Genomic DNA, 25,559 nt, shown 5'->3' with positions numbered 1-25,559 from the left:
ATATTGGTGTATTAACCATTGCAGAAACATAAAAAATGATTTTGGTAATTATCAATGCTGTTAATTAAGGGCAGCTGTGGCATAAAACTTACTTTGCTTGGGGTTAGGGTGGTCTAGTAAATTTGTTAAGCACTGTAAATTTCTAAAATTTAGCTCAAAGCATAATTGTGTGCATTCTACTAAAGCAGCGAGTATTGCTACATGTTTTTTCCCTGCTACATAGCCCTTTAAGCTAGTCAGAAAGCTTGTGTAGTAAACATTCTCCTACCATTTAGCCCAAAACATAATTGTAGTACAGCTTTAGAGCATTGCCATAGCCCTGTTTTTTATCTTGCTTTCTGTACTAAGCTTGTCAAAAAGCTAGCATGACTTCAAACAGAGATAGTTTGTAAAAATTAGGATTTAGTTCAAGACATAACTGTAGCGGCTTCACGTATCAGCTAGCATTGCTGAACTTTTTCTGAACTACCTGTGGTCATCTAAGCTAGTCAACAAGTTAGCACAGTAAACATCTCTCTGTCATTTTGTTTGAAGTATAATTTTCATTCCTTTTCACAGAGTAGCTAACATTATACACTTTTTTGTTCCCTATCAAAAGCTAGTCAAAAAGTTAGAATGATGTCCAAAAGAGATACTAAACAGTAAGCATAATTCTTCCAGCATATAGACATTTAGCTAAAAGCATAAAAGTTGTGCAGGGTGACCCTTTAAAACGCAGTCAGCATTACTGTAAACTTCTGTTTTAACTCACTGTAGCTCTCTAAGACGATCAAAAAGTTAGCACAATACATGGTATAATTCTGAAATTTAGCTCAAAGCATAATCATAGTACAGCCTCCTAAAGCAGCTAGCATTGCTGTAAATGTTTTCAGTGCTACTTAGCCCTTTAAGCTAGTCTAAAAATTAGCATAGTAAACATTCTCCTACAATAAAGGTAGTGCAAAGCATAACTGCGGTAGAGCTTCATATAGCAGCTAGCATTGCTGTACACTTTTTTTTATTGCTACCTGTAGTTAGGCTCGTCAGAAGTGAGCAGGACTTCTGAGAGCGATATTCTTGAACACTTAGCATTATTCCTCTAGCATAACTGTGCACTTTTTAGGCTATCTGTTTCTCTCCATGCTAGTAAAAAAGTTAGCATGAAGTACAAAAGAGATATTAAACAGTTAGCATTATTCCACTAGCATTTTGGCATTTAGCTCAATACAAGTCTTACAGAGAAGCTAGCATTATGGTACACTTTTTAGCTATCTATTTCTTTCCATGCAAGTCAAAGAGTTAGCATGAAGTACAGAGATATTAAACAGTTAGTCTTATTCTTCTGACAATAAGGCATTTAGCTCAAAGCAGTAATCTTACGAAGCAGCTAGCATTAGCTACTGTACCTTTCTTTTATTGTTTTAGCTATCTATTGTTCTCTAAGCTAATCTAAATGTTAGCATGACTTACAATAGTGATGATCAACACTGTAAACATTGTTTTGCTTTTTTTTTAGCATTTAGCTCAAAGCATAATAGTACCTACAGTCTTACAGAGCAGCTGGCATTACTGTACACTTTCTTTTTTGCAATCTATAGCTATCTAATTGAATCTCCAACAGTGGTAATGCACACAGTAGACATTCTTCTAGCTGCATTTGAGTATGCAGAGATACTGAATAGTATTCTTACTAAAGATAAGACATTAGTGTTTAGCTTTAATATCATTGTGGCACAGCCTCACAGAAAAGCTAGCATTGCTGTACACTCTCATTTTTTAGCACCTGGAGCATACAAAACATTAAAAAAAAAAATGCTAATTAGGCCTTGTTTTTGAAATGTGTTGCAGCAGTTACTGTGTAGGGGGTAAAATGTCTTACAAATCCCTCCCAGCAACCATAAGGGTAAAGCTGGAAGGACTAGAAAAGTAATTATGCTGTTTTGGAAATCTTAACAGTCAACAAGGGCTGTGGGCATTGTACCTATATCTCCCTTGAGGTGAAAGTGATGGTAAAATGAGGCAATGAAATTTCAGTGTAAACACTACTGTGTCTATTCACTCACTGTGAGTGACCGCAAGGGTTAGCTGGATCTGGAACTGAAGAATCTGAAATATTTGTGATATTTTGTTTATTACATTTAACCTTTTGAGTTTGACATGAACCTTTTTCCAATATACTTTGTGCTTATTATGTCAACTTATCATCCATTGTAAATTATGATAGAAATTATGTGATGATCATGTGTTTTGTCATGTGCAAGTATCATTTATAATTAGCTCACTGTTATGTCCCTCATACTTCTTTCTTCTGAACTGCTCTTTAGGGTTTTGTACCCTGTACACTGCAGAATCGATGACACATCTAAAAAAAAACACCTATTAGGCAGAATTAACCACCGCTGGAGCTTATTTACCTTCTTACATGTTAATGAATCTGCATCATTTTATTGTTTGTTTACATGGCCAGAGTTTACCCTTGCGAGTCCTCTTTGCTCTGGAGCATCTTTATATCAGCATTGACCATAACTATAATTCATGCAAAAATATTTGCAGCTGAAACCATTCTAAAATTATTTGACTGTAAGAGCAGCATTCATAATTGTGTAGCCCTAGGATCAAGGAGAGTTATTATGTCATTGTGGAAATATTCAAGTGTCAACAAGGGCTCGGGGCTTAGCCTCTCCTTTAGGTGAAGATTATGGGTAAACAACACAGTCACTACAGCGTTTCATGTAGCAACTGTTGCTGATTTTGCTTTTTCCATATTTATGTAGTCAAGTTTATGTCTTAAGGCCAAAAATACAGAACACACTGTACTCACTGTGTTGGATTTTAACTGTAAATCCATTTTATAATCAAACTTTCACATATCAGTCTGTTATTTTTGCTTGTCTAGTACAAAATCACATTGTACACATAAATGTTATTACACACAGAGACCTTATATACTATTCTATCAAGCGGGCAAAAGCAGCAAGGAAAAAGCTTTTACCATGCAGAAATCCTAAGTAGAAATGGACTTATTATTGATTATTTGTCGGACTTACAACAGTGTGGCTGTTCATAATAACTGCAGATGGAGTAGAGCAGGTCCATGGCAGCAGGATGCCTGCAAAAGAAATCTGTTGAAAATGCATGACAACAGAGCAAGGAAGTACAGATTTAATGTAATCATTAAATGCCTAAATGAGTGTGGATAAAGTGGGAGAGAAGGAGGCAGGAGGTTGATGTATTGATTCCTACAGTGGTCTGAGCTTGTAGCAGTACAAGTCAGGACTCTGAAAGGCAAAACTAAACATGAACTATAGGTTTTATGAAAAGAAGTCTTTTAATAAAATTTGAGAGGGTGTCAGCCTCTTTGACAAAAAAAGTTGTGGATGCTTCCTTAAGCTCTGCCTCCTATACTACTTTTGGAAACTAAGGTACCAAGTCAGGCTTGCATTTTGTCCTAGCTCTGAAAGTCTATGATGATGTCTGACTGGTAAGGGCTCTGTAGATTTGAACAAGGATTATAAATTCTGCTCTAGCTCTTAAAAGAAGTCAGTGCTAAAAGTAATATGGTAGAAATATAAAGCTCTTAACAGTCTATCATTCTTTACCATCCACAGCCTTTTGTCATCCATGACATGGAGACCCTCCAGCTGGCTGAGCAGACCTTCGTGGCAAAGATGGTGGGCTCAGCGGGAATGCTAAAGGACAGGGAGGCAGAAGTTCGTATTTTCCACTGCTGCCAGTGCACGTCAGTGGAAACCGTCACTGAGCTCACAGAGTTTGCAAAGTCCGTCCCCGGGTTCTCGAGCCTGGACCTCAATGATCAGGTGACTCTTTTGAAATACGGCGTGTATGAGGCCCTCTTCGCCATGCTCGCCTCCAGTATGAACAAGGACGGGCTTCTTGTGGCATACGGCTCTGGCTTCATCACCCGGGAATTCCTCAAAAGCCTACGGCGGCCTTTCAGTGATATGATGGAGCCCAAGTTCCAGTTTGCAATGAAGTTTAACGGCCTGGAGCTGGACGACAGTGACCTGGCTCTGTTTGTGGCTGCTATTATCTGCTGTGGAGGTGAGGATGCAGAAAAATTATCCCTCACATAAAATGTAAACTCTCCTATTTTTTATGTTCTTGATGGTCTATATCTAAAAAAAAAAAAACTCCCATATTACCTTAATAAAATTAAACTGAATTTTTTTCTGCTGCTGTTTTTTGTTATATGTTTGGATTCCACCAGAGGAGTATCATGCTGGAGTCTAACTCTGCTTCCTCTGTCCTCAGACCGACCAGGCCTGGTGAATGTGGCACACATTGAGCGCATGCAGGAGAACATCGTGCAGGTGCTACAGCTCCACCTGTTGGCCAATCACCCAGACAACACTTTCCTCTTCCCCAGGCTGCTGCAGAAACTGGCCGACCTTCGGCAGCTGGTCACTGAGCATGCACAGCTGGTGCAGGAGATCAAAAAGACGGAAGACACCTCACTGCACCCGCTCCTGCAGGAGATCTACAGAGACATGTACTGAGGGTTGTGGAGGATTAACCATGAGGGGAACCCAACAAATCAACTCCTTTTTTCAGGGATAGAATAAAAGAGTCCTCCATAAGCTAAGTCGAACCACTAAAAGGCCCCCCAGTGCCGCAGGAGTTAGCGTTGTCTTCACTCCATTGTGTGGACCTTCAGAAATCATGTATGCAAAGATTCGATTTACAGGTAATCGAGCCCCTATTTAGATATGAGTGTATGCAAACTCTGACCAAACTCTTGGATGAATACTAATTGAAATATTTAAGGTGACCTCTGTGGTTACCCCTCTCCTGACTCTTTAAAAGCCCTAAAATGAAGAAAGTGAACTTTGTAGTCGCCACTCCAGCAGTTTGATAGTAGATTTTTATACTGATGTCAAAGAGACAAGAGCCATATATCCTCACAGCTAACAACACCCAAATAACTTCGGTGGCAGCAGTAAAACAGTAATAATGCAGTTTTTACAAAAGGCAGCTTCTGTCAAATTGGCTGTCAGTAAAGGTTGGTAATGGCTGTCCATGCACCAACCCTTCAGCGTGTACATTCAACTTTTTTATAACCAACCCTGAGCATGATCATCTCTTTGTACTGTGAGTCTTCTAAGCCATACTTTGTTTTAAATAATACTGGAAGTAACTTCAAATTCAAGCCTGTGCAGGCGATAGTATTTTTACACTTCAGAAAAAGGTAGCAAAATCGAGTATTTCAAGACTGATGTGATCACAGCCACAGGTTACACTGTGTCCATGCACCACAATGCAATTCTGAAGCACAAACACGCCTGTTATATAATATGTTTCGCTCTTTTGTACTGGACCTTCGTTAAATGCCTTTTCTCAAAATACATGCACAGACGTTTGGCACTCCATCATGTTTTGTGTCCTGTTTCCCAAGGGCTGAACTGTACCACAGATAAACCGCATTACCACCTTAATACAGGCAGAATGAAAGCAGTTTAACAAGAAATTAATCTGTTTCCTAATTTGTTACTCAGTTAAGCCCTTTTACTTAAAAGTACATCTCAGTGTGCTTTCCCACAGTTTTGTGTCTGCCTTTTATTTTGTGCTTTGTCCAGTACATTGAGATTCACATGTCTTACATTTATGTATGACGGTATAAGAAAAGCCTATTCTTTAATATAGAAAATAAGATTATTTATCCCTTGGGTGAAGCATAATTTTTGGACAGTAAGAGGTTTATCATCATCAGAAACTATAATTTAGGGGGAAAGTGTTGCATTTTGTAATTTCCCTGAGATACTTTATCAATTTTGGGAAATTTTTAAAAAGTTATTATAAGCTTGTGGTCATCTGCATTTATTTGATCCTGTGAATAAGTCAAAGCCAATCACGCATTTTGACAAGCATCTAGAGATGGAGAGCCAATTCATTTCGTTTTTGTGATGACAATGCGTGCTAAGAGGTCACTGCTGCAGCGTTTCCCAGATAATGACCGTACTTGGGTGGTAGGGATGGCCATCCCACTCTGACTCATTCTTTATATTTAATTTTTTGTTTTACTTTTCTTTTGACAGTATTCATTAACAGCAGGGGTGGATAAAGTACATGACTTTTGTACTCAAGAAAAAGTACAGTTACTTTGGTTAAAATTGCCTTGAGTACAAAGTAAAAGTACTGGTCTACAAGTCTTATCAATTAAAAGTACAAAGAATCTTATTTAGAGTTTATTTTCATAACTAAATCCTGTTAGCTACTGAGGAATTGTACAGTAAAATAGAATCTTTCTTTAGTAATTAGCAAGAACAACAAGAAAATAGACCTCAGGTAAAGTCACACCTCTATGATACAGTAAAATACACAGCGAACTTGACAGTATTAATTAAACTCATGTAGATCTATATGTGTGTCTATATTGGTCCACACTTCAAAGTGTTAAATATTTGACAGTAACTCTAAAATTTGTGACTAAGTAGGCCTCGACTAGCAAGAAAAAAAAGCTGAGTCAACTTCATAGCAAGGCAATCATGCTGATTAATAATATAAGTTTTGCATCTTAAGGAACAAGTGTGTACTATAACTCAGTGGATAACTTCATTCATGGTGCAAATGTGTCTCATATCAAAAATCCACCATTAACATGAGCCAAAGAACCTCAGCAGGGATGGCTGTACAACAGACAACATCTAAACACAACAAAACACGTCTAAACACTCTTCCCTAGGGCATGATGTGAAACTCAGCCCACACATCCCCCCACATTTGAAATGGCAGTGGTTTGACCTTAGATCAATTGACTGTCTACAGAGTTGGACTAACACTGGTAGATCCAATAACTGTTTAATAACTCCAACACTGAAGAACATTTCACTAAAAATGAAAAAAAATTACACTTTGAGAAAGAAAATCAACACTGATATGTTCAACTCTGAGAAAATCAGTGGACTTGGTTTATCCCACTAGAGCTTGGATAGGCTTCAGCCCCCCTGCGGCCCCAAATGGGATAAGCGGTATAGAAGATGGATGGATGGATGGATGGATTTCTAGGACTGCTATGTTGTCCATCACTAGGTTTGATGCTACTATGCTGCATCCTGATTGGTGAAAAACAAATGGAGGAAACAGGTCATTTGTTTAAATTTGTTTTAAGACATTTAAATTTACCCTAAAAATCACACAGTTTTTTCCTCCTCACATTTTCTGAATTTAATAATCTTTTGGGGGCCAGAGGGGAATATTAGGGGGCCTGATTTGGCCCTGAGCTGGCAGTTGATGATCATTGAACTAGTAGATATCTCTCATGCACACAGGTGGTGATTATATGAATTTAAAAATGGAAAAATAGTCAGCAAATATACTTAGTCTGCGGTAAATATCCCCGAGTGGCCCAACCAAGTACTGTCTATGTGGGAAACATTGCTTGTTTTGCAGAAATTGGACACAGATGACCTACAGTAAGGGAATGCTAATAAGTAAATGGTGAAATCATGCATGACTGATACTTTAAATAATCTTTCTATTCCTCCAATCTGTTAATGTAACTAAAATAATCAAGAATCCAATCACAAGAAATGGACCTTGTTTGTAGTGACATCACATTGTATAAAGAGAGTGCACTGTACATAGCTGAAACGATCACACTGACTGCTCGCTCCGACTTTTAACTCAATGAGGTATACAAGGTACTAATGATGATCAACTTTTGTATTCCTCTGTTTGGTAAATATTTTGAAATGTTTGAGATTTTACAGTAAATGTAGTTCTGTACTGTATGTTCTTTATGCTTAAATGCCGCATACTTGTGTTGAAATTGAATTGGATCATATTTTTATACTAAAATATATATGTATGACTAAATCAGAGAATTGTTTATTTGAAATGGCACGGTTGGAGAGTGCAGTGTAAATAGACTTAAGGGTAACAGGGCGACTGGTAATCTGAATATCCATAGATCTGAATCCCGTCTGGGACATTCCTTTTGTTAAATGGTTTATTTAGATAGAGTCATCAATCTGCATCTGCAGTGTGCATTCAGTTCATTTCAGCTGCCGTCACATTAAGCTCTTATGATATTAACTTGTGAGCAGTACAGGCTGCGCTTGCTCACAGCTTTGGGTGGTTGATAAAACTTGACCTTTTTGCATTTGTGTAGTGAATTAATTAGCTGAAAGGTAAAGCTACAGCTCTGCACTGATCATATAATGCTCTGTTCTCAGGTTGCACATTAATAGATAATATATGCACACAGCTTCATGAGAAATCATCTATAGTTGCCTGTGCTTAGACTAACTCTTATTCCCCTTTTTTAACACATCACATCTCTGTTGCTGATTAAACAGAGATACTGAATGCACTCATAGTTTGCCATCACATTGCATGCTTTTACAGTTAAAACGATGCAGTAATGAAAATGCAGTATGTGCTGTTTTATATTCCTTCTTTTGGTCATGTCTGACTTTTCTCTCCTCACTCGCTGCTATGTTGTACTAACTCACCAAACATTTCTTATGCCATGAGTAGATTACTGACCATCAAGCTGCCTCTATTTACATGTGATATCTTCTCAGAATGTCAGTCCCACGTGTCAGAAATGATCCAACGCAGCTCGCACCCCCCCCCCCTCAGAGATTAACAGCTAACAATCTGTGCCTTAGCGTGTGTCCATGCCATAAAACACTAGAGATTCTGATAAAATACTTGACTCATGCACACTCACACTTTTAGAAACTGATAGTGTCGTCGGCTGGAGTCGGCTGTTCGTGACACAAACAGGGCCGCGCAGACAGGAAATGATGTCACAGATGATTTAGGAAGCTATCCTAAGTACAGCAGGATATTGGCTTGGGTATTGAAGCTTTATTTTGCCGTACTGAACAGAAACTATGAAGGATTTTCTTTTTTTGTTTGTTTTTTTACAAAAAGGACTGACTCTTAAAAACTAAATGCATAAAAGTGAAACACAATTAGAACCAGGCCCTTGAGGAGAAGTCTTGTAAATTTGTGATGTCTGCTTACCCCTAGGAATGTCTGTTTTGTGTTGAATTGACAAGGGACTTTTGAACTTGTATCAGGGAAATGTAGTCTTCCTTTGTTGAACTAGCTCAGGACACAGAAATACTTTGTTCCTCCCTTATTATCTGTCTTTTTTTCCTCTCTGGAATAAGTTTAGAGTGCTCTGCCTTACAGCACACAAACACCAACCACAGTACTGATTCATTTCTCCTTGATTTTTATTTTTCAAAATTGGCAGAAAATTTAACCAGAGGGCTGCAGTCATAGAAATTAGGTATTCAATTTTATTTTTCCTTCTTGGATTCATTGGAGTTTGTTTTTGTGGCTGTAGTGACGTGCGAAGAGACATCAGAGACTGTCTATGGATGTGTCGTTAATGTGTACTGTGGCGTGGTAACAATACTGTAAATGTTTGATGAATGTATATCTAGACATTTAAACTATGGAACCAGTTGACATTGAATGGATTTAAAATAAAATTATTTTAAAATCCTACATGTTTCAAACTTGTTTTGTATATTTTACAAAATTATTTAGCTTTGATAACACCTGGCCTCATCAGTGAAGTGTAAGCTGTTCCACAGCATATTCAGCATGCCTCGCCATGTTTCATACATCATATAATTCAACTTTTCCACAATGTATTTAACATATTTCATACTTATTTCACCTTTTTCAGAAGCATTGTTAGCAGTTTAGTGCCAGCCTTTCCAGAATATATTTACTTTGTTTCATATATTATTCATCTATTTTCAGATGCAGCTCTGACAGTAAAGTGTCAGCTTATTCAGCAGTCACAGCACAGTTTCTCCAGAAATTCCATTCTCTGGCTTCCAAAGCATGTCAAGACCTGAAACATGGAAATGAGACGACACTGACTTCAACACACTATAATATTTACCCTTAGAGGGTCTTAGAGCCATTTTGTAACTTTTTTTATTATTATTTCAACTGTGTTGATGCTAACAACATACATTTTGGATGTAATATTTTTTTTAATAATTCTGAAATTTTAATACCAGAACCTGTAACAGGTCAATAATAAGCTGTGTATTTTTTGTACTCACTTCACTCAGGATGTTCGGGACCAAAAATGCCCTATGAAACCCATTAAAACCCACAATTTTAAATGTCCCAGTCATTTAAATACAAAACATAAATGATATTAGGCTTTCGTTCTGGAGTCACTGCTTCACTTTTTTTTCTGTTTGTAAAATTTTAGCCAAATTTTCCCATGTTAGACGTGAGGGGAAATAGCATTTTTTTTCTCTGGTTTTCTATTGGGGTACAATTATTAGAACATATTAAAATCTTGAATTGAAAAAAGATAATAATACACAAAAGTCAAAGATTGTTGCTCATTATTAACACATTTAGGGCTGTAATCCCCTTCAAGGCAATCCTGTTTGCATGTAGCGTATGAAAAATATTTATTTTTTTGTTGTCTTTTTTTTTTACATACAAAATCAGGGGATTGCACTTAAACTGGCATCTAAAGGGTTAAATTCTTAAAAATATAATGTTTGATATTCATGATCAGGTATGATCTTGATTTAAAATTAATCAAAAAATTGGGAAAAGTTTAATGTATAGTATTTTTATTGCAGTTCATGTATGGTGTACATTCTTTGCCTCTTACACCCTGAATTTAACTTTTTTTTTTAATCTTAAATTTAAAACAATTAACAATGCATAAAATCAAAGTACTTGCTCATTATTAACATATTCAGGTCTGTGATAACCTGCTTTAAGGAAATCCAGTTGCATGTAGTGTGTTAAAAATATGTCCCTTTGTGGGTGTGTGTGTGTGTGTGTGTTTGTTTTTTCATACAAAATCAGGGGATTGCACTTAAACTGGCATCTAAAGGGTTAAATTCTTTTTAAAAAAATAATTAATTTTTGATATTCATGATAAGGTCTGATCTTGTTCAAGAATTAACGCAAAAAGTGAGAAAAGAATTAATGTTTAGTATTTTAATGCTTTTTATACATGGGGTCCATTTTGGCCATTTACCCTGAGTGTAACAGTTTACTAAAATATATTTAAAAATATTTTAAAATAATGCATAAAAATCAAGGTTGTTGCTTAGCATTAACATATCCAAGGCTGTGATAATTTTCACCAAGGAAATCCAGTTTGCATGTAAGGTATGAGATATTTTGGGTTTTTTTTCTTAATTATTATTGGTATTATTTTCAAATTACACTCATCTGGGTTTTGTGCTTCAACTGGCATTGAAAGGGCTAACCCCTCCCCAAAGGAAAAAAAAGTTTGATATTTATGATCAAGTCTGAACTTGATTGATACAAAAACAATGCAAAAGAAAATGGGGAAATAGCCATGTTTATTTTTACTGTAATTCAGGTATGATCCTATTTTTTGCCTCTTACACTCTGAGTGTAATCCTTTCTTTTAACCATCTGAGGGTATATATATTTTCTGTGATCTGTCTTTTACCTTTTTGATCTATTAAGATTTCAGAGTAAAAAAAATTATTGAATGTTACCTAAATGATTATATTATTTATACAGGAGCCCCCATTAACACAGACCCTTGAGATCACAGTCCCATAAACTGAGGTGTGAGCTGGGCTGCTTTACCTGTTGGGATAAACAGACAACGACCCAAGAGCCACGCAGACTTTACAGAGCCAAAAGATTGGAGTTCAATTTGTGTGTATTTGGGGGCTTTTTCACCAAAGAAGTTAGACGGAGGATTAAACTACAGGATTAGTCTCAAGTTACATGACCAGGCTCCAAAAACTGTGAGTCAAAAACACTACCAAGTTTAAGTTCGAATGTTTGAAGCCTTTTTATTTATTTTTATTTATTTTGTGTTCTTTATTTTACTCGCAAACTATCGAAAACGATATAGCTTGTATAGGGACCAGTCCACTAGAGGGCGCTCTACTTCTAACAAACTCTGCACGAGTCTAAGCTCCACCTCCTTGTTCTTCTAATCACATTGTCCAACATGGCGGCCTCCATGGCGCGGAGTTGCCGTTATGCATCGCGGCATGGACTTTGTTTTGTACCCAGACTGATAAGTCTTTCCCACACACTTAAGTCTAAGTTTCACTTTTCCTCTTCTGTACGTACTGGGCTACTGTTTTCTCTAAATAAACGCGGTATCTTGAAGGAGTCTTTCCCAGATAACGCAGCTCAGGACCAGCTCCCAAAGCTACTCCAGTCCGGTGCTCAGACTGTTTACTGCGGCTTTGACCCCACAGCCGACAGCCTCCATGTGGGAAACTTGCTCGCTATCATCGGCCTGCTTCACTTCCGTAACGCCGGGCACCACGTACTCGCTGTGCTCGGAGGGGCCACGGCTCAGATCGGGGACCCGAGCGGCAAAACCAGAGAGAGGGAGCGGCTTTCCCCGGACACTGTGGCGGTGAACACCCGCAGCATCCGGGAGAGCCTTCACAGGATTTTTACCAACCACGAACTGCACTTTAACGACAGCTCAAAGAAGCTGGGGACGTTTACTGTACTGAACAACATCAGCTGGTATAAGAACTGCAGCGTGGTGGGCTTCCTAGCAGAGAATGGGAGACACTTCAGGATGGGAACCATGCTGAGCCGGCACAGTGTGCAGTCCAGGTTGAAGAGTACAGACGGTATGAGCCTGACTGAGTTCACTTACCAGGTGTTCCAGGCTTATGACTTCCACCACTTGAACCAAGTGTACGGCTGCAGGATCCAGTTAGGGGGCACGGACCAGCTGGGCAATCTGATGTCCGGCCATGACTTCATTCAAAAGTAAATTTATATCATAGGGCTACAATTTTCAAATCGCAGACAGTGCAATATTTCTTTAACTTGAAATTTGTGTTAAAATACCAGTCTAAAACTTTTAATGCAGCAAAGATATTATGCACTACACATCATGCAGTCATTCAAGTATCACTGTTTAGAACACTTTACCCAAAAATCCTACTTTCCTAATTGGGGGGGGGGGGGGGGGGATTGTTCAACCCGGGTTTAATCTATTGTGTTGGTTATAGAATAATGAATTACTTGTTTATTGAAAACTACATACGCTGAAGAACTCAAACAATTACATATTAAATCGCAATGCAATCGCAATTAGATTATTTTCCAAAACCGTTCAGCCCTACATCATACTTCCTAAAACAAAAGAAAAGCAGAGGGAAGTTTAGCATCATCTACGATTGACAAATCTGTTGATTTAACATCTAATTGATACGTGATCACTTTAAACACAACAAAAAAGGGGAATAAGGATCCTGAATGACGTGCTATAGGCACAATTCCTGCATTCAAGTATTACATCTTTGTCTCAGTTTCAACACTTTAGACAATGATTCACTTTGGATTGATTCGTGCTTCAGAGCATCTACCAGATTCAAGAAACAAGCTTTAAGAATCTGTTGTAGGCCTGTATGAAAAAAAATAAGACCCCCAAATCAGCATAGAAGCCCTTGACTTACATTTTGAAGTTCAGCGTTGTCATCATCCTGTTGGCATTTAATTTGAGTTTTAGTTGATAAAAGTGACAACCTGGATAATTAGACTTACAGATATGAGGGAAATATCAAAAAGATTTTCATCTGACTGTGGTTCATGAATCTCATAACATGTTTAAAAACATCAAACATGCCAGAAATCCATCCGACTAGCAGGGAGCAGCTGGTTGGGCTAGGATCAAGTTGTTGTCAGCCGTCATATCCCCCTGTACACAGCATGACAAACGGCGCCTGATTCGACTGAGTCAGTGCAACTTCCAAGTGACTCATGTGACTCAAAATTCGTGGCTGAAACAGATGAAATTTGCACAGTGTATGTCTGGCTTAACTGAGTGGAAAAATTCACTAATGGGGAAAATGTGTCTCACATCTAAAATGACAGAAAATGACCCAAAGAACAGGCAGCATCCATACACAACTAATCACATATGAAATGGATCTAAACTCTGTGGCCAAGGGTATGATGGGAAATCTGCCCACACATCCCCCAGATATGAAATTGCAATGGGTGGAGATTGGATCAATTGACTCTACAGAGTTGAACTTGTACTGTCATAATAACCTTAACACTGAAGACCATTTCACTCAGAATGGAGTTAAAAATACACTTTGGGCATAAAAAAAATAAACTCTGTTGAACCCTGAGATCTCAACACTCAAAATGTACAAGTATGCAAGAAACCCACTCAGTTACAGTAATTTCAGTAAGTTTAAGTTACTTTCCTCCCCTAATGAAGAAACCCCTTAATTCATTTGTGCCCCTTTGTGTTACCTTTAAGTCACAAAACCGCAACTGCAACGCAAATAGCATCACCACCTTCTGGTCTCTCATCATGTGTGGAAAGGCACTGTTGTTAGACCATCCCACTTTCAAGTCCTTAAATCCAAACCTATCCGCTTTTTTGTTTTTGTCTTTTGGCAGAGTAAGCGGCGAGGCGGTGTATGGCCTGACCATGCCACTGGTGACCAGTTCTGTAGGAGACAAGCTGGGGAAGACAGAAGGCAACGCTGTGTGGCTTAACAGAGACAAGACGTCTCCTTTTGAGCTCTATCAGTTCTTCCTCCGACAGCCTGACGCCAGTGTGGAGGGGTGGGTAAAGATGAAGCTTGTTGTGTTTGGGTGGCTAGATGGCTGTAAAGCACCTGTCAGTAACTCATAAGTACACCCACTGGCTAATCTGGCCAAGAATACAGCATTATTCCAAACAATCTGTTGTAAAACTTGGCTTGGGTTTTTTTTGGTCTTTTTGCAGATATCTGAAGCTGTTCACCTTCATTCCTCAAGCAGAGATTGAGAGGTTGATGGAGCAGCAGAGAGAGGAGCCAGGTAAAAGGGTCGCACACAAACGGCTGGCTGCAGAGGTGACAAAACTGGTGCATGGAAAGGAAGGTCTCGAGAGCGCAAAAAGGTCAGAACATGCTACATAACCAAATGTTTGTTTCTTATAGTTTTATTTATTGTGTCTGGATCAACCTATTAAAAGGCAATATTCAGATTGTTTAAGAATAAATCAATGAGACTGAGGATGTCATTAAATACCTACCTATAAAGAGAAGTAATAGTGAATATGAATATTTCAGGTGTACCAAAGCTCTGTACCACAGCAGCGTGCAGGCTTTGGAGGAAATGAGTGACGAGGAGCTGCAGGAGCTCTTCAGAGAAGCTCCCTTTCATGAGCTGCTGCTGGAACCTGGAACCACGGTTTTAGATGCATGCCGCAGGGTCAACGCCATCCCAGAGGGACCCAAAGGGTGAGTGCTTCAACTCAGCTGCTTTCTTAAATCCAGTGGTGTCATTTCAAAGGTCTTAAAACCTTTAAGATCGCTTTATTATTCAGAAAACTCGACTCGCTATTCTAAGCAGCTCTGCAGATATTCTGAAGACATTTTTGAAATAGGAGTTTACAGTAAGGAGAGAAACTTCTGTACCTTTATGACCATTACACAATCAGCCTGACCACATATTCTCTCTTTCACTTTTAGGAAATGTTGTCAATATGTTCTGTGCATTATTAACTGAAAATCAGTCAGACATTTGATTAACTCATTATTTGAAATTCAAAATGGTATTAACTATATTTAAACTAAAATTACATTTGAATATTCTTTGCAGTCTTTAAATGCAGGTGACCAAATTTTGCCTTTTATCCAGCAGAGGGCACTGTAGTAATTCTCTTTCTGCTAGACTTCAATGCCCCATTGATCTATTAGGAAAAAAACATATTATTTTTTATTTTATTAAATAAGAGGATACAAGCTGACCAGGCTATTCTGAGGGTAATGTCTGAACACATATTTTAGAGGCAGATTTTGCAATTCCCTTTGACTTACAGTTAATTTGAAAGGTAAAACAGTGCTATAAGTTGAGTGAAAGAATCTTAAACAAAGGGCATAATTGATATGTTTGTAGGGGTCTTTTACCACAGTGGCTCTTAACTCATCTGACCTCTCTAAAGAGAAATCATGACCCACATTTCTATAATAATAATAATGTAGCACTTTAAATTATATGATAAAGAGTTAGATTTGGGCTGTAGAACGAAAGTTGACTTAACAAGTAAAACGAAAGACAGATGTTTAAAAGACGCATGATCATAGGAGAGGACATGCATCTTATTGTCCTTAATTTTTCCGTGATGATGTGTAAAATCTATATTGTTTTCTTGAGATTTTGAGAGAAGAAAACAACTAAATTACTCATTGCCATTGAAAAACTGTGAAAATGAAATGAATGGGATATATGCTCACATATGGCTTCCATATCTTGTGAGGTGGGCCTCCCCTGGGGGACGCCAAAGCACTTCAGGGAGGTGTATAACCATAAACCAAAAAAAGATGATTTGCCTGGCTAACTTCTGCTGTGCATGGGGCAAATTAGACAGATTTATAGGTTATGCAGAGACCATAGAGTTGATTATTAAAGTAAGGATTTTCCTGCATTGGCCCTGATGATGCTAAATGGCCACAGAGTTTAATCAGTAAAGATGGACAAGCTAATGACAGCATCAGGCTGTGTAAAACCTGAGGTCATATTGAGACAAAAGCACTATTTCTAGTGACCAAAACCAGGGGAATCTTTTGAAGTAAAAGGAATTTCTGTCACTCAAGGTAACTGAGACATCTAGTGCAGCAAACACTAAGACAACTTCTGCAAGTGCAGGTTTTTGGTAACAAAAATGATCAAATGTGAGTATGAGGCAAAGCTGAAGGTGGAGGATGATCTGCTGTTATGCAATCATGCATCAACTGAATAGATGCAAACTCATAGTTCCCACTAAATTAGAGTGTAGAGCATAATAATGAGGTAGTATACGCAATAAGTTTATCACTGAGAACCAAATAACTGATTGCCTAGGAAAGATTGATGTTTAAAAACTAATGCTTTTTGCGCAACAAAGGAAGGCCACTTTCAACAGACTTTCCGCCTCATTGTGTGGAATTCATTCATGAAAGAATGTTATTTTTTAAGTGCATATGGTCTTTCTGGAACAAGTAAGTAACTTTATCAGACTAAACATCAGCCTCATTATCAATCATGTTTTTCTAACACAGTGTGAACCAACAATGATATTATTAGAATAATTATTCTAGTTAAATGTTGTTAAGTATTTTTCTTCATATTGACTCATTTTGGCATCAACAGAAAAAATGTATGGACTACTTTTTTCAATAAATGGGTTGTTTGTAAGTTAAATTGATGCAAGATTAATCACTGGAGAGGAAATCATTACCCAGACATTCAGCACATAATTTGACATAGAAGTTGTGTACTATGAGCACAAGCTAGTATGATTAAGAACAGTTTTGCCACAATAAAAGTTAATGTCCTGAACTTTTCAAACAGATTATGGAGGAAATGCCCTGCCCTAACTGTTTTTATGCTTGTGCGCAGGTATCGGATGGTTTCAGAAGGAGCTGTATGGATTAACCACAGTCGAACTGACAATCCAGAGCAAGTGCTGATACCAAAAATCCACATCCTTTCCAACGGACTGACTTTACTCCGAGTGGGGAAGAGGAATTTTTCTATCATCAAGTGGCTTAGTCTCTGAGGCTGACTGCTTCTGCAATGGACCAGTTTGACCTTTGATGGACTGACAGGGAAGGTAGGGGACTACACCTTTACAGGGTCATTGAGGAGATGTGGATGGACTAATGATTTGGAACCTGCCCTAAGCCCTCATTGATTGCCTGTAGTTGTCAAACAAATATTTATATGTACAGATGTGGAATTTATCCAAAGCCATTATATTAAAAGCATCTGATAAAAAGATAGTACCTGCTGTCTTTTGGTGTTGAAGAGGAACACTAGGGGGCAATATTGCCCTGCTCATTACAGTAGTGCTGCAGGCTGCCACAGCTGCACCACATACCCTGCTGTGACCCCATAGGTAAATAATTACTCACATTAAAACTAAATTGCATCATTTCTCGCAAACAGGTTTTGGGTCTATTTTAAGAACATAGTGTTTCATTCAATTAGATGCAAACAGGAGGCCAAGAGTTGTCCTCATGTGCTGCTTTTTCTGTCTTTTACATGTTGGGTGTAAACTGTTAAAGACAAAGGAGTAAATGGTTTTAGGTCAGATGTAAGAATAGAGATTAAGTTATTTAAATGAATTTTAGATTCCATAAAATTAATTTCTGAATTTCCAGAGTATTTTTTTCTAGACTGAGGCTATCTTTTACCTTAAAGAACAAAGTTTGCACTGTGGTGTAAATAACTTTTTCAAGCTGCAGGGCATACATGGCCTTTAAAGGTCAGCCTTTGTTTTTGTCCTTTTGTCTTTCATATTTTTATAGTATCAGACTTTTGAATGTAGGAATTTTTTTGCTTATACATCTTGTTTTTTTCTCTTTTTTCCCTTGGGGGGGGGGCAGTGTGCTGACCTGGTGTGTGCTGACCTTGACTTACCCCTCTCAGCTCCAGAGAATTAGTCAATATAGAGTTTCATAAAGATACACACATGCTTGATTTTTATATATTTTTGCCTCTAAATTTTTGGAAATAATTTGATCTTTTTGACAGAGAGGGATACTCCGAGGGTCCACACCTTGAAGCTGCAGCCTATGTATTTTCAGAAATGTCATCTCTTTTAAGGTGGAACATTACGATGCAACACATTTTCAGTAGATCATTTTAAACCACACATGAAATGCCTTGTAAATAGTAGATAGGATATTAAATTATTCTAATTGGAAACAACTTGTCATATTTCTATCTCTAAATTTGGATCACATAATTATTTCAGATACAGCTTTTACATTATTATGAGATATGCTCATAAAGCACATAAATTGGGTTTTTCGAAGCTTACATAAGCTTAAAAAAATATTTTCTAGCTGAAAAGGCTAATGACAAAACAAAAATTACCAGAGAAAGACACTTGCAGGTTTCCTGCAGATCCTTAAAAAGTCCTAAATTTGACCTCTTAAATTTAAGGCCAGAAAAAGTTTTATTTTTAAAAGTGAGTGGTCTTAAATTCAATAAGGGACTCTGATTAGATTTGTCTTCATCCAAGACATTTTTCTGCATTTTTTTTAATTTGATTTTAATCATAATCTTTGATTTTGCTTTTGTACTTGTTGCATATGTCATGATAAAGATCACACACATCACATGATATTACTTGAAAAAGGCTTAAAATGACTCAGAAAACATCAAATTTGAGTGTTTCAGACCAAAAAATCATTGTTGTGTATCAATTGACATTTCATTAACAGTGCATTTAACCAGATAATTCACCTCTGTCTGGTATATCATAAAATCTCACATGCCTTTTATTTTTGACTGTTTTGCTCCCAAAATATAGTATTAATTTTTATAGGCTCAGGTCACCAACAAGTCTAAAAAGACATAAATTTGATACTTTTGATTGAAAGTATGTAAGAGCCCTGATTTCTTTATGGACAAAAAAATATATGGTTTTCTGTTATGAAAAGAGAGGCTTTTGAACATTAATAAAGAAGCAAGCCGCCTTCAAACTTTAGTGATAACGTTTTATTCACTGCAGTGTTGTTTTTTGTTTTGTCGCCAAGGGATATTTATTTTGAAGAAACTTATTTTGTACAGTTTGAGTTTGCTTGAACTTTGTGGTCCACCTTAAGAGGCGGGCCTTAACACTCTAAACCAATCAGCGAGCCGTTTTGCATTTAAATAGCTCTGTGTTTCAGTTTTTTCTATCTTCCCCCTCCCCAGTCAAGCTCCACTCTCAATCCCTAGTACATCTTTCAATCGCCATATTGGGTACTGAGAAGGTTTGTCTGCCGTTTTTCTCACTACGGCCGTATTGACAGAGCGGCTCCTGATCCTGGGCACCTTTATTTTCATGGTCTACGGAGAGGTTTTTCGGCTTCAAAACACCGCGGCCGTTACAGTCTCCCGCTCGACGTATGCATGGCATAAGTGGCTTTACGCTTGTTTTGGATACCGCGCAACGACAAGGAGATACCGTTGTTTTTCAGCTGTGCATTTTTCTTGTTAAAACTGGACGCTGCCGGCTGTTTGAATCTTTTTTGCCTTTCTTCGGGGGGAAAATGTCAGATGTTCGACTGTCTAACGGGAGCCCGACGTTGGAGCGGACGGAGCCCCGGGTGTCGGATCCCCCTCAGCCGTCGCTGTGCAGAAGCCTCTTCGGCCCCGTGGATCACCAAGAGTTAAAGAGGGATTTAAAGAGACATTTGCGGGAGATGGAAGAGGCTGACTCCGCCAGGTGGGGCTTCGACTTCGCCAATCACACGCCGCTGACCAACAGCAGGTTCGAGTGGGAATTAGTGGATTGTAAAGACGTGCCGAGTTTCTACAACAGGCAGCCGCGGAGGGAGAAGGGCGTCTGCTCTTCTGGGAATAACAATGTGGATCTAAATGGGAATCATAACTGTGTTGTGGGGGCTCCGAGTGAAGACAGCGACAGGTCTGAGGCGCAGATGGAGTGCACGGAGCAGTGCACCGGGCGGAGGAAAAGACCTGCATGTCACGGTACTACATTTGCAACATAATTATTTTAAGAAGGAGCCATGCTGGGGCTTGTTGCATCACATCACATTGGTGCTTTTACCAACGAAAATATATTTTTAACGCTCTATACTGGGACATAATAAAAATGTACACTTTAAGGAACGCTTAGACATGCAGCACTACAATTTTATTGGATTTACATTTCTGCATTTAAGTTTTTACTGACGATGAACTTTGCCTTTGCAGACCCCTCGGTCTCTGACGAGGTTAGCTTTCAAAGCCTGAGCCATTCTGCAGAACACACGCCCAGAAAGATCAGTCCCAAGAGGCAAACGTGAGGACGAGAAACGGTAAGGATTTAATCTGCTTTTTAATGTGATGTTTTCTGCATTAAGCTGCTTGTTTACGAGCTCCAGCGTTAAGAAATGTAGTTCCCCCTGCTGAGTAGAACGTCTAATCGAAATGCTGCTTTAAAATTGTGTTTGAAAGTTGAAGGTGACACCCTTGGTAGCCCATATTTTGGTAATAAAAAAATTAAAATGTGTGCAGCTTTGACAAGCATAGTAGTCTCGGTGGCGTCATTCATGTAATAGTAGTAGTAGTAGTAAAAGTGTGGAGTTTACATAACGTTTCAGTTGTGTTTTCGCTCCTAAACCGGTTCCTATGCCCTCTGACAAGTTCAGAGTAAGGAAAAAAACGTGGCTGCACATTTTGCACCTTTTTCAACTCCACGCCACGCAGAGCCAGAGTTTCTGAGTGAACTGTAAACAACAAGTGCAGAACAACAGTGTAGTAGTAACACGTCAGCAGCCACTGCCCTCGGCTCAGCACAGCAGAGCTCAGCAGCGACGGGAAGGGGCTGGTCTCTATGTGTGTGTGAGTGAGCACACACTTTGCACACTAAGGTTACAACACACACACACACATCTGTCTGTGCTGGGGCAGAGTGTGCAGAGGAGCCGTGCAGGTCTCAGATCAAGTGTGCTTGTGGGCCACGGTGAAGGGGAACAGGCATGAAATGTGCATTGTAGTGGCAGGAGGGGAGCTGTCAGTGAAGGATAAATACCTAAAATGATCTTTCATTTACATTTTCCCATTTATGGGTTGCAGGGAAGTCTTTTTTAAGAAGGCATACGCTTCACACTAAGACAAAAATATTTTTCAAATAATGTTTTAGATAATAAAGAGCACAGTGATTATGTTTACATGCATTCAGTTTGCTTTGAACATCTCATGATGGGCATCACAAAAGTGCAATAATTGCTCTTCTGCTATGTTTTTTACACTGATAATAAATGAGAGAAACCATTCTTGCACAAGTTTAAAACCAGTCCGAAGATATTCAACTCCTGCTGGACAAATCACATCCTCACCATATTTTCCGATATTTGCAAATTAATCCTCTTTGGTAAAAAGCACATGCATGTTCTTTTATTCTTTGCATAAGTGTTGTGAAAACTATGCATAAAAACTAGCTTGATTTTTATTCAGCCCTTACAGCCCTTAATTGATCTTTCTCTCATCTTTTTTCCCCCACAGAGCCAATTCCCTGTTTCTACGTGGGGAGACCTCAGTGTTGGCTGTTTTTTTTTTTTTTTTTTTTTTTTTTTTTTTTATGCTTGGAAGAAGAACTACACAGCATCAGAAACATATCAACTCTCCTGAGGACGGGGGAGGACGCTGTTGAAGCACTGAATAGAAACACTAAAGTTGTGGCACTCAATTAAAAAAAAAGTTACTGCCTCTGAAAGCAGTCTATGTAGCAGTGTGCAATTAGGTTTGATTTCCTTTTTTGCTCCTTTTTTACTACCTGTGTGTAAATAAATATACATATTATAATATTATATTTCTCTCCAAACGAGCACATAAAAACATTATGATTTGAACACAAATCTTCTATGTAAAAAGGTGTGAATTTTTTTGATTTGACTTGAAGAATTGCAGTGTAGTTTGATACATGTTTCCAAAATGCTGTTCTGTTTTTTTTTTTATTATTTCCTGAAAGGCAGTGTGACTTTAATCCAGTCCCTAATTTTTACATTTAAAACAAAATCATGGTTTCTTACAGTTTCTTAACAGTGTATCTTCACTCCGTCATCTTCCAAACTGTGCAGTGAAGAACGGTACATATGTAGCTTTTCCTTTTTTTTATCTTCCTCTTTACCATAAAGTGAAGGTTCTCCTATTAGATCTACTTCCCTGGAATTTAAAAGACTAAAATAGCGTTTCCTCCTCTCCATAGCCCAATATTTATTCTGTGATGGATGCCTTTGGTGTCATGTTAATCCTGGAATATTATCTTTAATTTCTCTCAAGTTCTCCTGCACACCTCAGCCACTTACTGGTGTGATTTCTTCCTCTGGAGTTTTGAGGTACTCAGATATTGAAGGACAAAGACCATACGAACTGCACAGGTTGTATTGTAAACTCTCTGACTGTTTTTCTTTAGTTTTATTTCTCCATAGTGAGAGAGAGAGGGGGTTTCTGAATGTCCTACAATACCAAATACATGGTTGCTTCAGTGCTAGCCTGTGCTCCTTTAATTGACTTCACAATGTGTTACTTTGTGATAACCTTGACTTTGATTTCCATGTTTGTACTTTTGTTTTTTGAGCCTGCTGAGGATGCAAATGTGAGCGTCCAAAAGCTTCCCTTTATTTGCCTAAAGTGTGGGTTATATTCAAAGTGACCACCTGGACCGAGAGAGAGAACACAGCTCGTCTCAGAAAATGCAGTCACCATGCCTGTGTATTTGTGTATATCTTTGCAATGTACCTATGTACATAATTTTGTAAAAACACTGAGAAATTATACTAACTTATTTATGTCAAGCTTTTTTATGTAGAATAAAAAAATGGGTTTTTGATTATGGTTATCCAAAGTGGCATTTACTTTATTATAATTGTCTTATTTTTTAAAAGCATATTTTTTGGTAGTTTTTTTTTTTCTTATCAATAAGGCTGCAAACTGAGCCTGAAAAATATTTGATGTGCATTTTGTAATGTGTGGTTATGAAATGTGTTGCAATCAATTAAAAGAGAAAATTAAATCAATGTGATTGACTTGTGTTGCTTTTTACACTCGGTGTAAATTCACACTGACACAGATCCTTCTGTGATGTTTTAAAACAAGCTAAACTAAGAAAATAAAAGCATTCAAATACATTTATCCAAACATATTTGTAGAACACATTTTTGGACCTGCAGAGAATCTGCAGCAGTGGATATCTGTACATTAAGGCAGCCTGGTACAATGTAGTGACACTCCCCGTATGAATCCTCCAGCATTTTGAGCGGGCTGATGATTGACAGCTGAGTCATCCAATGAGAAGGAGGATGGGGAAAGCAGACCACTAGTTGCAGCCAGTAACATTCACTTACTTATCATGGGGAATGGCTCTCATGGAAAAAATGTAAGAGCTTTAAGCTCAGGATACGATCCTCAACTGCAAGATAAAACACAGCAACATGAGTGATTTTTTTATTTTTTTTTTAGTATTTTACAGGGGTCAGTTGCATTTGAATTTCTATGTCTGTGAAAATGAGAGCTAGTGTATAAGGGGAGAGCAACAAGTGTGTTTTTTACTTGTAAGACTTCTGTGATTTATTTTAAAATCTCCTTAATTTTTCATCTTAAAATTTTTGCTGCAGTGTAAACCATTTGAACTTATTTTAACTATCATATTTATTTTATGTTTTGGAAAAAAAATACATATTGCATTTAATTTATGGTTATTAAGTGTCAATCTTAGGATTTGTGCCTTAAATTTAAAAAAATCATTATTTAATAATAGAATTATTTCACAAAATTTATTGCATTTTATTTATGTAAATTAAAATGATTTCAATAATATGTGGTCATAATATGATGTCAGAATTATAATAAAACAAAAACACACACATTCTGAAATAGTCACTATACTCAAAAACTAACACGTATTTGACCCAGTAAAACCTAACAATATCTTTTATTTTTATTTAATGTCACATAAAAATGTCTTGTCACCCTGAGTGATGTGCACCAGCGGCGACACCCTAATCCCAGGCCAGACGACCTTTGACCTGCGGTAACTTTACAACACATGTGTCTCAGTCTTGGCCATGGCACATCTTCTGCCGTGAAACACGAATTAAAGCTTTTCTTTTCTTTTTTTACTGCAGCATCTCCCTGCTTCCATCTCATCTCGCAGACACAGGAAGACACCTGTGGGAGCTCCTCAGTGCTGGCTGCAGTTTGGGGCTCTGTGTGTGTGTGAGAGAGAGATTAGAAAGAGGAGGGGTATGGTCCTGAAGTGTGCAGGTGGGTAACCTCAGCTCAGCCGTACACCCCCACCCTGAGCCCTGCCCATTGTCCCAGTGTGTGGGCCTTTGTGTGGAGGGCCATTGTGAGGGTCCGGGGCCGGTCACTGTTGTGTCTGGGGCTTCTCTGCTCAGACAAAGAGCCCCGTCTACGAGCCTCCACCCAGCCCAAACAACACACTGACTGACTGACTGACTGACTGACTGACTGACTCGGCGGCTTGCTGCTTGTCTGACTGACTTAATGGCTGACTGGGTGTCTGTCTGCTTGACTCATTAATTGGATGAAGGCAGCGGAAGAGAAAGTGTGGGTTTCAGCAAATCTGCAAATTCAGCGGTACAAAAATGTAATAAGTCACCTAAAATAACCCATGTGTTTTTTTTATAATAAAGATATGCTCTTAGATTTTTTTCTAAGTAATTATTAAAACTGCACAGCTTCAAAAAATAAAAAAATAAAGACACTGAAAAATTTGTGAAAAAAAAAACTGCAAAAAGAAACAATGTGCATATAAAAATGCACAAAGCATAAATCACCAGATTTTTTTGGTTTTAGAAATGTGCATCCAGTCACAAATGCTGGTTTTGCTAGATGTGTGTGTGTGTGTAATGTGTGAGACTACATCACTCCAGAACACACTCTCATGCCATCAGATAAAGCTCAAAAATCATTATTATAATACATAAATAAGTGCATGGCTGCAGAGTGAATGGTGCACCATAGCAGGCTGTTATTATGAGGTGTAAAACAGATATTCTCTTATTTCTCCAGGCAGTGGGAGGTTGAAATGGCAGCACACTGATGGAGTAATTACACACAGTGAGTAGAAAATGTTAGGTTGTTTA

At 38.2% G+C, this 25,559-nt stretch overlaps 3 protein-coding genes across 6 annotated transcripts in view; all 3 read left to right on the top strand.

Moving 5' to 3' along the window:
- The window catches only part of pparab (peroxisome proliferator-activated receptor alpha b), a 55,707-nt gene extending 46,289 nt beyond the window's left edge, over positions 1–9,418 (top strand). For all 4 annotated transcript variants that reach the window (XM_041795011.1, XM_041795012.1, XM_041795014.1 and 1 more), the window contains 2 exons: positions 3,588–4,041; positions 4,252–9,418. In XM_041795011.1, coding sequence (XP_041650945.1) covers positions 3,588–4,041; positions 4,252–4,496 — 699 coding nt within the window. In that variant the 3' untranslated portion in view covers positions 4,497–9,418. The remainder of the gene's footprint in view (positions 1–3,587; positions 4,042–4,251) is intronic.
- Positions 9,419–11,932: 2,514 nt separating this feature from the next.
- Positions 11,933–17,738, top strand: yars2 (tyrosyl-tRNA synthetase 2, mitochondrial). The gene is made up of 5 exons (XM_041795826.1): positions 11,933–12,729; positions 14,380–14,547; positions 14,711–14,866; positions 15,039–15,209; positions 17,350–17,738. The coding sequence occupies exons 1-5, from the start codon at positions 11,942–11,944 to the stop codon at positions 17,507–17,509; spliced, it is 1,443 nt and encodes a 480-aa protein (XP_041651760.1). The 5' UTR covers positions 11,933–11,941; the 3' UTR covers positions 17,510–17,738.
- Positions 17,739–19,474: 1,736 nt separating this feature from the next.
- On the top strand, positions 19,475–23,281 carry cdkn1bb (cyclin-dependent kinase inhibitor 1Bb). The gene is made up of 3 exons (XM_041796534.1): positions 19,475–20,436; positions 20,662–20,765; positions 21,955–23,281. The coding sequence occupies exons 1-2, from the start codon at positions 19,851–19,853 to the stop codon at positions 20,751–20,753; spliced, it is 678 nt and encodes a 225-aa protein (XP_041652468.1). The 5' UTR covers positions 19,475–19,850; the 3' UTR covers positions 20,754–20,765; positions 21,955–23,281.
- The last annotated feature ends 2,278 nt before the right edge of the window (positions 23,282–25,559 follow it).

This window comes from Cheilinus undulatus, linkage group 9 (assembly GCF_018320785.1).
Source record: "Cheilinus undulatus linkage group 9, ASM1832078v1, whole genome shotgun sequence".
Classification (NCBI taxonomy): domain Eukaryota; kingdom Metazoa; phylum Chordata; class Actinopteri; order Labriformes; family Labridae; genus Cheilinus; species Cheilinus undulatus.
This window is presented reverse-complemented; position numbering and strand designations above follow the sequence as displayed.